General features: G+C 57.9%; 1 protein-coding gene across 5 annotated transcripts; it reads left to right on the top strand.

Moving 5' to 3' along the window:
• SH2D5 (SH2 domain containing 5) lies at positions 1–11,857 on the top strand. 5 transcript variants are annotated; one of them, XM_023529127.1, is made up of 11 exons: positions 1–122; positions 1,489–1,638; positions 4,190–4,353; positions 4,741–4,821; positions 5,330–5,404; positions 6,421–6,567; positions 7,797–8,045; positions 8,204–8,378; positions 8,790–8,898; positions 9,359–9,518; positions 10,204–11,857. In XM_023529127.1, exons 2-11 carry the CDS (start codon positions 1,596–1,598, stop codon positions 10,405–10,407), a joined length of 1,407 nt encoding a protein of 468 aa, XP_023384895.1. In that variant the 5' UTR covers positions 1–122; positions 1,489–1,595; the 3' UTR covers positions 10,408–11,857. The 5 variants fall into 5 exon arrangements, with proteins under 5 accessions (XP_023384895.1, XP_023384894.1, XP_011355820.1 ...); XM_023529126.1 differs by having other exon boundaries at positions 4,738–4,821; XM_011357518.2 differs by having other exon boundaries at positions 2–125; positions 4,738–4,821.
• Positions 11,858–13,107: the final 1,250 nt, after the last annotated feature.

Genomic DNA, 13,107 nt, shown 5'->3' with positions numbered 1-13,107 from the left:
GTGCGTGAAGGCCGAGATCCTGGGGGCTGGTTCCCGCGGCCACGTGGGGGGCGGCTGGCGGCGAGGCGGGCGGCGGACACGAGCGGAGCTGCAGCGACCGGCCTCGAGACGCGGCGGCGGCGGCGGTGAGCGAGCTCCGGGGAGGCTGGGAGCCCGGCTGGGGCTGGGGTCGGGGGTTCCTGGGGAGCGGACCTCGGTCCCCCGGCGCAGAGATGGGGAGAGGGCTTCTAATGGCGAGGAACACCTCTGCCCCATTCCTCCATCACCAGCACCACCCATCACCTCCACTGTCACCTCCGCCCTGCCCCGCTCACCCCTCGGTAGGTCGCGGGAGTTTCCGGGGGGCTGTCAGCTGAAAGCCCTAGCAGCGCTCCCCAAGAATCACAGTAATCGCAGGAATAATAACGCACGCCGTAGAGCGCTCTGCGCCTCGCGTGCCGCTGGCCGCGTACGTGGTTTCGGGGCCCCCCTTAATCCTGAAAACCGCACGTTCCTCTCAGCGTCGTCTGTTTGGAGAGGCCGTCCTCACCACCCTGTATTGGGCAGCAGCCCCCGCCCCGCAACACACGCACATCCTCCTCCCCCAACTGTATTTCTCTCTAAATTATTTAACCCACCCTTCCCCACCGCGCCCCCAACCGCCCGCACCAAGCGTTGTTTGTTGCCGGCACCCGAACCCCAGTCCGGTTTGGGTGCTCAGCGAGTGCTCGGACTGTTTTGTTCACCTGGCCCATAGTTCCACTCGGAAATATTCTCAGAATAAACAAACAGATGCACTCGAGGAGGCAGCTGCTGTTATTATCCCTAATTTACAGTTGAGGAAATGGAGATTGAGAGGTTAAGTGACTTGCCCAAGGTCACATCAGCCAGCCTTGCTGGGACCCATAATCCATGATCTTGACCCCTGGCCCTTGGCTGGTGGTTCAGTCTCCTCCCACCCTGTTGCCTAGGGAAGGTAGGGGTGGTACCAGAAGCCGTGATGTGGCAGTGGGGTGCTCCTCTGTGCAGCTGAACCAAAGGTGGTGGGGGCGAAGGCACTGATGAGGTGGCTCTAGCAGCCCCAGACCGTCTGGCCTGGAAGGCAGAGAGAGAAAGCTACTGTTTTGCTGATCAGATCTGTCCTGCAGCACCTGAGATGTTCCAGGAGGCTGGACAGGCTGGGACTCACCAAACTCTAGAGGTGGACACCGTGTTTACTTGGGTGAGGGGAGTCTGAGCAGAAGGGCACTGCCATGGCCTCTAGAAAGAGCCCCAGAGACCTGGGTCTGCTTCTCAGCTTGCTTCCTCCTTATGCTGTGTGACCCCGGGGAAGTGACTTTACTCTCCTGAACAACCCTTAGTTAAGCCCAGAGTCTGCAAGCTGAGCGGTCTCCCAGGAGCTGGGTCCTCCCCATGACTCCACTCAGCTATGGTGTGGTGCAGCGGAGGGACTCTGTCCTTGAACTCTCCAGACACCGTCAACCCATCTAATCCCCTGTCTCTAATTAGGGCCACCCGGAAAGCCTCAGAAGAGCAGGAGAAGAGCCTCAGCCAGGCTCAGCCAGGCTCCTGTGGAAACTCTTGGAAAAAGAGGCCTGGTCCCAAGAGATAAGTGTATGTTTGTGCCTGAACCGGCACACAGGTCTTTCCAGGCTCAGGGTGAGTCTGGTACCCTCCTTGGTCCCATGGGTAGCCCCCAACTCCAGGCCTGGGGCCGAAATGTGCTGTGCCCCTCGGCTTGGGAAGGACGGAGAGGAAGAGAGAAAGTTCCAGGGTCCTGGGAATGAGGGAAGGATCAGGTGATAGTGGGTAAGGTGGGGCTCATAGGAGAGCCAGTGGGCTCTCCACTCCCACCACCTGGATATGGGGTGTCCCTGAGGAAGCTACGGCTCTGGAGCTGGAGGGCAAAGGCTGTTTTCAGCCTCAGGCACAGCTGTCTCAGCATGTGTGAGGCAGAATGTGTGCTCGTGTCATAATCCATGTGATTCTGCACTTACACTCTTATGTCTGGGGGGCTGTGTCAGCACAGGCAGGATGAGAAATGTGTTCCTTCTCTCTCCCTCCTCCCGCCTCTCCTCTCCTCTCCTTTTGTCTTTTTCATCCTCACTGTTTCCACTTCTGTGGCTGCCTTTTTTTGAATCCTCTGTTCTTTCCCAGTCTCCCTTCTGCTCCATTTGGGTTTTGGTCTTTGCTTCCTCCGTTCCCCACCAGCTGTGGGTCCAGAGCATCCCAGCCCATGATGTGATTGTAAAGCAGAAAGCCGAGTTCACTGGAAACCATCTCCACACCTGGAATGGGGGCCACATAGCTTTTGTGCTGGTTACACGTCTAACTTTGCTTTATTTAAACATAAAATGGACATGATGACAAAAATGATCAGGATCAAAAAGTGTGAGGCTGTGAGAGCCCAGAACAACAGGACAGGAGAGAAGATAGAAAGAAGGCCTGGGAAGGCTTCAAAGAGATGGTGCAGCCTTTATTTTCTGGCTTTTCCTTTGCTGGCCACTCACTAAAAATAGTAGATTGCTGCTGGTGCCTCCCCCTGGCCTGAGCCTGGGGCTGAAGGTCCAGAGTAGGTGGAGGTAGGGGCCGTTCTACGGCTCCCGGTCCTGAGTGTACATCATTCCCAAAGCACCCAAAGCCCCCTTCTCCAAGGACTGCTGCAGGTGGGGAGAGCACACCCAGGAGGCACCCATTTCCTGCCCAGAGCCCTTTCTGATCCTCGCTTTCTCCTGGCAGGAATCGTGGCCCGTAAGCAGGGCTCCCCTCCTGCCACACCCTCCCAGACTGGATGGTCCCCTGTCAGGTGTGGCTCAGTGCAAGGAGGGCACTGACCGAGGTCAGACCTCGCTGTCTTCCATGCTCCCTCCTGAACAGCAGGCTTTGCAGTCCCGCATCCCCTGAGACCTTGTCGAGCATCAGTTCTGAGCCCATCCCCAGCATCATGCTAGGTGCCTGCTACTCCATTCAATTCTCATTGACTCCTCGCGTTATTCCAGGTTTGGGGATGAGGAACTGAAGGCTCAGAGAGGTGAGATGGCTTACCCAAAGTCACATAGGATTTGGACCCAGGTCTCTCTGATCCCAAGTGCAGTGATTATAACTAGGTTGGTGAGACAGAGCTAGCTAGGTTGGGGGATGGCGGTGGGGGTCTAAGTAGACCCCAGGAAAGACTGAGGGGGCCGAGTCCTCGGGGCCCCGAGCAGAGGCAGTCAGCCATTGTTTCTCATGATGCCTTTATTCCATATTCATTGAGGACCAGCTGCGGTCCTGAGCTCTAATGGGGAGTAAACCTTCTCCCTGCCATTGAGGACAGTCTAGTAAGGGGTAGAGGGGTTCCTTCTCTCCTCCATTAGTAGATCTGGGACAGAGACCCCAGGAAAGACCAGAACCTGGGCTGGGGTTGGGGATGGGGCTCTTCAGCCCCCCTGGGGCAATTGTCCACCTTCCTTACCTCCTGACTCAGCAGCATTGGTGCACTGTCTGGCTGGGGCTGGAGTGAGGCCGAGCTGAATAAGCCAGGGGCCTGTGAAGCAGCTCTGGCCATCCAGCTCATAGGCCAGCCCCATAGTCTACAGAGCTGGAAAATGCTATGGCTCCCCACTGCCCACAGGGCAGAGCCTCAAGTCCCTAGTCTGACATTTAAGGCTGATCCCAACCTGGTTCCAGTCTGCTGCTCTGGAAAGGTCTACCTAAGGGCTCCAGCTGCTTTCGCCCCTCTGTGCCTTTGCAGACTGGTCTCGCTGCTGTCACACCACCCCTCTCAGGTGATGCTGCCCCTCCCCCTCCCCTGGCTCTTTGTAGAAGCTGGTTACATGCCGGTACCCCCTCCTTCCACCCCAGAGCAGCCCAGTCCAGAGCTCGGAGGTATCAGTGTTTGACCAGGGACATGGACTGCCTGCTACATCCCTTCCTTTAGCTGTTTCCCCAAACCTCACTCCTCACCCAGGCCTTCGGAGCTGCAGCCACCTGCATGTCATATCCTCCTCTCTGCTTTATCCACATCTGGTATATTTCATGTCTCATTTATTTAGTTTAATGTCTTTCTCTCCCATGAGAATGTTGGCTCCATGAGGGCAGAAAGGAGTTCATCATTTTGCTCAGGGGTCTGTGTCCCGTGTCCCCAGTGCCTAGGACACTGCAAGTGCTCAGTAAGGATTTGTTGGAAGAAGCTTCCTGGCCTCTGATGGGGAGCATTATGTCTCAACAGCTTGGGAACCGACCCTTCTCCCCTGCCCTGTGCAGCCTTCTCTCCCGTGGGGCTTGAAGCTGGGCACCCTGGGGGCCATGCAGAAGGCTGGGGCAAGGGGCCGGAGGGCCTCTGACTGCGGCCCTGCCCCTTACCGGCCCAGGTGCATCACCAAGTTTGCCCAGGTGGGTGGGGCCGCCCCCTGTGGCATGTGCTTTGGTGGGTGGTGAGTGGTGAGTGGGTGGCAGGTCCTGGGGGTAGGGAGGAGCTGTGGGGCAGACCTATTTCTGTGTCTTCCCTCCTTAACCCAGGCCCCGGAATGTGTGCAGGGGCACAGATGAGGCAGTGGGGCCTCAGGGGCTGAGTGGCTTGACCAAGGCCACATCCTGGGAAAGTAGCAGGGCCTGGGCTCCGAGTACAGTGCTGTCACTGGCCACAGCTTACCGGACGCAGCAGAGCATATGTCAGGCGGAGGCGGGGGAGGGGTGGCATTTGGAGGATAGGGATCAAAAGCCCATAGGCCTGACTCTCCTGCCTCTCTCCCATCCCCCCGCCCCCACCCCCCCAAGCAGTATGTGGGCTCCTTCTCTGTGGACGATCTGGACACCCAGGAGAGCGTGTGGCTGGTGCAACAGCAGCTGTGGGCGCTGAAGGTAGGGAGCTGGGGGGGGCGCCCTTTCCTGGTGGGATCATAGCCTTGGGATGGCAGGCTGGGAACGAAAGGCCCCTGAGACCATCTGATCCACCTCACCCCCCAATTATAGAGATGGAGCAAGTGAGGCCCAGGGAGGGACAGGACCAAAGCCATTCTGAAAGGCGGGCCCCACCCAGCCTCCTGGGGCCACATCCCGTGTGCCCTGGGACACTCTTCCCTTGGGCGGTTGTGACCTGTGCCCCATGGGTGGGAGCCGCAGGTGGGAACCACAGGTGAGAGACGTGGGAGATGGTCAGAACTGGACCAGCTATGGTCCTGGCTCGGGGGCGGCCTGCCAGGGGCCATTCATATTTCCCCAGCTCCTGGGGGGCGTCCACAGTCCGGGGCTCAGTCCTCCGGCAGGCGGGGTGGAGTTGGCTGACCAGCCTGTGGTGACTGGTACTGAGGCTGGGCTGGGCAGGGCCTGGGAGATAATTCTTGCCCCTCACCCACTCTCTCCCACCCAGGACTGTCCGCGACGCCGGGCCGTCATCCTGAAATTCAGCCTTCAGGGCCTCAAGATCTACAGCGGGGAGGGTGAGGTAGGAGCCCATGTGGGTACAGGTGAGGACTGGACAGAGAGGGTGTCCTACTCCCTCAGGACGTACTCACCTCCACCCAGACCCTACGCTGCCCCTTGAGCCTCCCAGCTTCCCAGCCTGTCCAGGGCCTTTGGAGTCCTCTCCCCGAGCAGCCTCCCCCGGGCAAGCTCAGTGGGCAAGAGCCTCTCCTCCATCTCACCCCCTGCCCCTCCGGGCCTGCATCGTGAGGTTTTTGTGAGTCCGCCGTCCTCTATGTCGGCTGCCTGGCGTTGGCCAGCGGGCTGTGGCCAGTTCTCAAGGCGGTGGAAGGCGGGGCAGACTCGGGCTGCAGGCCAGCTGAGAGCCTCTGCTTAGTCAGCCATCCTCCTCCTGCTGCAAGCCAACGTTTGATGAACACTAACTGCATTCCAGGCTGTACAATGCCACTCTCGCAAGACTGGTGCAAATGGTGACCCAGTGGGGGCCTTGGGGTCAGGTCCTATTCCACTTGCATAAGGTCTCACTGACCCCACCAACAACCCCATCGCAGGGGTATTATCACACCTTACCTTGTCACAAGGGCTCAGAGAGCTGGACTCACCTGCGTAAGACACGTGGAGAGTGGGTGGGAGGGCCAGGATTCAAACTCTGGTCATCTGTCTCCAGGGACCAGGCGTACAACCCCAGGGCCTGTGCCATGGCCTCTCTGTGAGCCTGCAGGCCATGAATGCTCTGCCCCTCGGTTCCAGAGCTTGGGCGTGGTGATTCCAACCAGCAGGTTGGCAGAGGGAGCAGGAGATCCAAGCCCAGTGGCTGTGGAAGGATAAGGGTTGTGGTTTGTAGTAGGGTTAGGGCAGGTCTGGAAGGAGGGAAGACTTCTTCACCCCAGTAGCTGGGTGGACCCTAAACTGGGCACAGCAGGCCTGGGAGTCCTGCCGGCAGGTGTGTGGGGCCCGCGGGGCTGGCATACACTGGGCTGGCTGCTGCGGGCCCGGTTGTGGGTCTGATGGAGGCCGTCACACCTGCTGCCTCCTCAGGTGCTCCTGATGGCACATGCCCTGAAGCGAATACTCTACTCCACCTGGTGCCCAGCCGACTGCCAGTTTGCCTTTGTGGCCCGAAACCCACGGAGCCCGGCCAGCAAGCTCTTCTGTCACCTCTTTGTGGGCAGCCAGCCTGGAGAGGTATCTGGCAGGGGGGCTGCCATGGAGGCTGGGGTTGGGGGTGTGCTGTGCATCAGGGACCGAGGCCTTGGAGGGCTTAGCTATGCTGGCTTGGGCCTGCTCCAGATGTGTACCCGTTGCCACTCTGGCTCCTTCTGTGGCTCCGCCCACTGAGAATCCAACAAAATTAAGTCAGGGGCCTCAGCATGCCACAGGAACCAGGCCATGTGCTTGGAGATTGGAGGGTCACTCTGCCAGGCCTCTGCTCCTGCTGCTCTCTCCACCGGGAATGCCCTTCCCTTTCTCATCCTGGCAAATTCTAATTTGCCCTTCAAGGCTCAGCCCCTATGTCTGTGAAGCCCACCTACTCTTCTAGACTGCCCCTCCCTTCCGGGGTCCTATGACCTGAACCATGCTCTATCATCTGGCTGTCCCTAATTACGGACACTGGAGGACTTTGAGAGCAGAGACCGGGTCCAGGCTCCAGTGCTTGGCCCCATGGCGCAAGTGGGTGGGCTGGTAGATCCCAGCAGTCAAAGCCAGTGTGACCGCCATGAACAACAGAGCCTTGGCAGCCAGTCGTTCAGTAAACAGAGGCTGGATTTGGTTCCATCCAGCAAGCATTTGCCATTCTCACTGTATGTCAAGCCCTGTGCTGGCTACTGGAGTGTCAGGTGGCAGAGACATGGCCCTTGATCTTCTGGGGCTCATGGTTCCAATGTGTCGGGGCTGGATGATGGATGTGGTAGGTAGAATGTTCTGTCTCCAGAGTGCTGGGCCTATGCTGGGGAGTCTGGGCTCTGTTTCATTAAAGAAGCACAGGGGGGTGGGGATGAAGAATCTGAGGACACAGGTGACACTTTCTGCCCAGGGTCACACAGTAGCTCCTAAGTGACAGAGCCAGGATTGGATCCCAGGTTCTGCAACTCCAGGGCCTGGTACTGACCCAAGGCCCAGGGTAGGGATGGTAAACCCAGGGGGAGGAGTGCATTTAGCCCAGATACTCCCAGCTCCAAGCATGATGTGTGAGCAAAGTAGATGCTTGGTGTTTGTTAAATGGATAAAGGAAGCTGGTAGGGGAGGCTACATGGTGGTGGTGAGGTTTTGAGGTATAAGTAGAAGTTTTCCCAGGAACAACAGGGAAGAACATTCCAAACCAAGGAGCTGCCTGCCCCCATGGTGAGTGGGTTGATGCCTGAGGAGTTCCCCAGGAGACCTCCCACAGCTGAGCACCCCCCTCCCCTCTCCAGGTCCAGATCCTGCACCTGCTGCTCTGCCGCTCCTTCCAGCTCACTTACCTCTTGCAGCACCCTGAGGAGCGGGCACAGCCTGAGCCCTGCGGGAGGCCTGCGGGGGATGTGCCCCTGAAGCCACTGTCCAGTCCTGGGGTCCCCCCTGGCTTAGTACGGGAGCCCTTCGGCCGAGATCAGCTCTCGCAGAACGTTCATGCACTAGTCTCCTTCCGGCGGCTGCCAGCAGAGGGGCCCATGGGCAGTATGGTATGCAGCGCCGGGGCCAGGGAGTGGGCGGTGGGCAGGGAACTGGGTGAGGGTTTAGAGGTCATGTGAGGGAGTGCTAGACTTCAGAGGGAGGGGGCTTCGCCTGACATGGCCGGGCCTGATCCGCCAGCCCCTCTGGGCCCCTCTTGGTACATTAGAAGGAGCTGCCAGAACTGGAAGGCCGTGGGGGCCCTCGCCATGCCCGCCTGGGGAATCCCTACTGCTCGCCCACGCTGGTGCGCAAGAAGGCCATTCGGAGCAAGGTGATCCGCTCGGGGGCCTACCGCGGCTGCACCTACGAGACCCAGCTGCAGCTGTCAGCCCGGGAGGCCTGTGAGTAGCCGGAGCATGCCTGCCCCATGCACCTGGGGCACAGGCTTGTGTACCCCTATGTGAGTCAGAGAGGGTGGGCCTGAGTGTCCGTTTCTGCTAGGCCGTGACTGTGCCTACGAGCGGATGCCTGTACTGTGAGCGGATATACATTGTAGTCACGTGTGTGAGTGTGTATTCAGATCTACATGCTGGGGGCTTGCATAGCTGTGGATGCGCTTTAACTGGTGAGTGGATGTGAGTGTGTGTGGGTGTGCACCTGTGTGTGGATGTGTCTTTTGGGGGGCTGGATGTGTGCCCGTTGAGCCAGGAGGCAAGCATAAGTTCATGGACCTGTGGGGGAGGGGTGGGCTGGGTACAGGAGGGGCAAGACCACCTCTCTCTCTCCCTCTGACCCCCGGGTGGTCTTCATAGTTCCTGCTGCGTGGGAGGCGTGGCCTGGGGGTCCTGGCGGCCCCTCATGCCTGGTGGACAGTGAGGGCAGCCTGACGGAGAACATCTGGGCCTTTGCTGGCATCTCCAGGTAGGAAGGGCTTGGCAGCATGCCCAGCTCTTTGGGATGGGCAGAAAAATAGGCTATGTGACCTCGATACCCCCCCCACCCCCACCCCGGTGCAATCCTGTACAAGGGCAGAGTGCTTCTGACCTCTGCACCCTCGGCCTGTTTTCTCACATGTAAAATGGGGATAATAAAAGGGCTTTCATTGCAGGGCTGTGGAGACGATCAAGTGAGGTAATTCAAATGAGTAAAGATCTCAGCACCCAGTGACAGCTCCCTAAGTGTCAGCTCTTTAAAACTCTCCTGACTGAATCTTAAAGTTGTCAGTTAAGGAAGTCTGAAAGCTTCCTATCGTTGAGGGCCTTCTCCGGGACAGGCACTGTGTTTCTGATGCCGTGGGCTGTTATTCCATTGCCAAGGGGAGCGACCGGAAGCTGGGTCCAGACTGGGGTCCTACCTTCAGCCTCTCCATCTGCCCTCCCAGGCCCAGTGCCCTCGCGCTGCTGCGGAGAGACGTGCTTGGGGCCTTCCTCCTGTGGCCTGAGCCGGGCACCAGTGGCCAGTGGTGCCTGTCGGTGCGGACGCAGTGCGGTGTGGTGCCCCATCAAGTGTTCCGAAACCACCTGGGCCGCTACAGCGTGGAGGTAAGAGTGCGGGCCGCTGCCGCCACCACTCGCCCTCAGGCCCCTCCCGGTCAGGCCCCGCCCCTTTCTAACCTCTAAGCCCGCCTCATCCTCATCCCAGTCCCCCATTGGCTCTCTGGCCCCTTATTGAACATCAACCGGCTCCATCATTGGCCGAGCTGGCTCCGCCCCCACGGGCTCACTTGACCCCAACTCTACCTATGGGCTCCTCCCTAGGGCCCTCTCGCCAGAGGCGTTCAGAGTTCTCTCTAGTCGAGTCTGGGGCTAGCGTCATACCTTAATTCCTACTGGAATCCCAGCTTTTGCTTTCCCACACCTAACCCATCAATTAGAAGAGGAGGAAGCTGACTCAGAAAGAGTAGGGGCTTGCCTAAGCTCATACAGCCTGTGAGTCTCCGGGTCTGGCGTCTTGGCTGATCACAGGTGTCCAGGGACTGGGATGCGTGCGTGGAGCTTTTTAAATGTGTGCCCTTACCTCATGCTAAGTGCCTCAGTCCTGTCCAGGCTGGGAGGGGAGAAAGAGAGGAAATGGTGTCTGGATCTGCTGTTAGCATCACAGTGACCACTCTGAACTCGAATTTCCTCCTCTCTGAAATGGGGCAGGATCCCCAGTGCGGGGGTGGTTGGTGCCCAGCACCAGCCATGGTGAAGGGAAAGCTGGATCTGAAGCCCCTTCCTCCCCTAGCACCTGCCAGCTGAGTTCCCCAGCCTGGACGCCCTGGTGGAGCACCATGCTGGGACCGAGCGCAGCCTCTTCTGTTCCCTTGACATGGGCCGCCTGAACCCCAGCTATGAGGAGCAGGACTGCGGGCCCGAGGGGAGGCCACCTCGGACACTCCGGCCCCTTAGCCATGCCAAGTCAGAGGCAGAACTGCTCGGTCTGGGCTAGGAGGCCAGCCCCCACACCAGCAGGCCCTGCCTCATCCTGGCTCGTGGGCCTCAGCAGGCTACTCTGCCCGTCTTCCATCCCGTTGGTCACCAGTTTCATCCAGTCGCTCTGCCCCTTGGACCAGTCCTCCATCACTTCACTGACCATATGGGAGAGTCCTGAGATTTGGGATTGCCAGTGGCTTCTCCTACGACATGTGGCCCCTTGAGACTGCAGGAGGGGCGGGGCAGACAGAGCTCCAGGCTTCTGGGAACTTGCTGGGGGACTTGGATGCTTGTCCTCTCTGGGCTTCACTTTGACAGGCGAGGGAGACGTGTTCAGGAAGGCAGGAGGAGTGAGTGCTCGCTTTGAGCAAAGGCCTGAGGGTGAGCCACCCTCCTCTCCATGAGAGACAGAGAAACCATCAGATGCTGACCAGGGCTGTCAGGGGCCACCTCACCTCACTCAGCCAGCTCCATCAGGGATTGAGTCAGAGCAGAACCATCCAGTTAGAACTGACGTGGGCCGTGTCAGAGAGGGCTTGGCCTCAGTGGGCAGAGGGGATCCACAAAAATGTCTCCAGTCTAAGGCACTGGCCCTGCACTGACTGACAGATCCAGGTATCACCCTTTATAAATAAACATGACAGGCTTAAGTCTAACAAGTTAGGGAGCAAGGTCACTTTGGATGAACTTCTATTTCTGAGGCAGAGACCTAGTCATGAGTCTGGAGGCTGCCCTTCCCCCCCCACCCGGGAGTGGGCTGTGACTGTTTAGTGCCTCAAAAGTAACAGGTTTTTGACTCCTGGAATGAAGATGGCAGCCTCAAGTGACAAGACATAAGGGAGAACCCTCAGAAGCTGGTGTTCCAGCTTACAATTTCCTACCCAGGAAGTGGTCTTGGCTAGGGACTTTGTCATTCTTGTTGTAAGGGTTAGGAGGAAGCCATCTTTTGGGGCTCTTTTTACTGGAACTACAACACTGATTTTGTACTGAATGTGGTTGGGAACCTGGGACTCACTTTACGGCCATTTCTACTGGAACTCCTCTATCCCCTGGGCAAAACCCCGCTCCCTAGTGGGAGGCCTCAGCCCTGTATTGCCCTGGCAAGGAAAGGGGTTTGGTAATACGGTGCCCAGGATTACAGCACTGGAGTCACACTTTTAAGAAGACCTGGTAACTGATCCAGGCTTCAACCAAAGCTTATTACCTCTGTGATATCTCTGTGATGGATGTGTTTTGTTGTGTAAATTATCTGTGTGGACAAGGCGTCAGGAATGTTCCCAAAGCACCTTAACATTTCTTCACACATTTATTGCTCACGTGGTACAACCATGGCAAGGTTTTTGATCCATGTGTGCAGATGCTTCAACATCTTAATGATAGATTAGTTTTCTCTGTCCCAACCAGTACTACTTGGGTAGCCCAGCTCTCCTTAACTGTGTGTACTTGAAATAAAATGCATTTTTCCATTTGTCTAGTGCAGACTTTTCCTTTGAAATTGAAGTCTTTGTTCACGTTGCCGTGTGGTTTTTGTTTGCCAAACACACCTTCAGCTGGTGCTGGATGGTAAACTAGACAGGTCCTTTCCTCAGAGGCCCAGGATGTCCTGAAGGAATCAGATCCAGGTATTTATTCAAATCCTATCTCTCCTGCTGAAAATCTTCAGTGATTATTTCCTATAAGATAAAGACTCAAGTCCAATGCTCTGGCAACTTCGGTTTTCCTTCTGTTCCTGGAACATGCCACAGGACCTTTGCACAGCCTGGACAGATCTTGTCCTTCCCCCTGCCCTTTGCCTGGTTGATTCCTCAGTTCCTGTCACTTCAAGAAGCCTGCCCCCGCCAGGGGGGCTGCTGGGTAAGGCTCCCTTGTTGGATATTCTATGGAACTGGTCCTTCAGTGTGTGATTTCTCATTCATTTATGGGATTTCTGTATGTAGGAGATCTGTTTCCTATGGTAGTCTCTCCTGCTAGACTAGACTATGAGCTCCAGGAGGGCAGGGGTTGGCTGTCTCCCAGGGCCTATCATGATGCCTGGCAGGCAGCTCGCTGACTGTGCCTCCGTGCAGCGTGGAGCCCAGAGCTCGCATGTTCTGGTTGGGGGGACTTGTGCTGGGCCAGGAGAGATGGGCCCGGCAGCCTCTACAGTCAGAAAGACTTTGGCTCTCAAAGGTTTTTGTTTTGTTTCTTAATCTTGAATCTTAGAAAAAATGAGGCACAGCCTTAGAAACAAGTTTTGCTCTGTCCCGGGGGCATGTTCTGGGGCTGCCTTGTGAGTCAATACGGGGATGTGAAGAAAGGCTAGCTAGGTACTCCTTGCCCTTCTCAGCAGGTCTCCAACCCCCACGTGAGACCACTCATCTTCTCTCTCTGAGATGGAGTCAAGCCTAGCCTCCCGGTCATAGCTGGGCAACCTTGGACAAGTTGCTTAACCGCTCTGAACTGGGGCTGTGAGCATCAAAGAAGCGAACGGGCCTGAAGCGCCTGGCACGGATCAGGCAGACGCTCCAGCAAAGCCAGGTCCTCAGGGAGGCGGCCCACGCGTGCGGGCCTCCAGCCGGGGGATCTCCCGCACCACACTCCCTGCGGCCCTGCACGGAGAACGAGCTGACGTTCCCGGGAGCCGCCGCCTGTGACGCCGCGGGCGTTGCCCAGCAACCGCGAACGCCCTGGCGGCGTGCGTGCGAGCGGGCGGGCGGCTGGGGCGGCTCGGGGCCTC

Source organism: Pteropus vampyrus, unplaced genomic scaffold (assembly GCF_000151845.1).
Source record: "Pteropus vampyrus isolate Shadow unplaced genomic scaffold, Pvam_2.0 Scaffold36, whole genome shotgun sequence".
Classification (NCBI taxonomy): Eukaryota; Metazoa; Chordata; class Mammalia; order Chiroptera; family Pteropodidae; genus Pteropus; species Pteropus vampyrus.
Note: the sequence above shows the minus strand (reverse complement) of the source record. Positions and strands in the feature narration are given on the sequence as shown.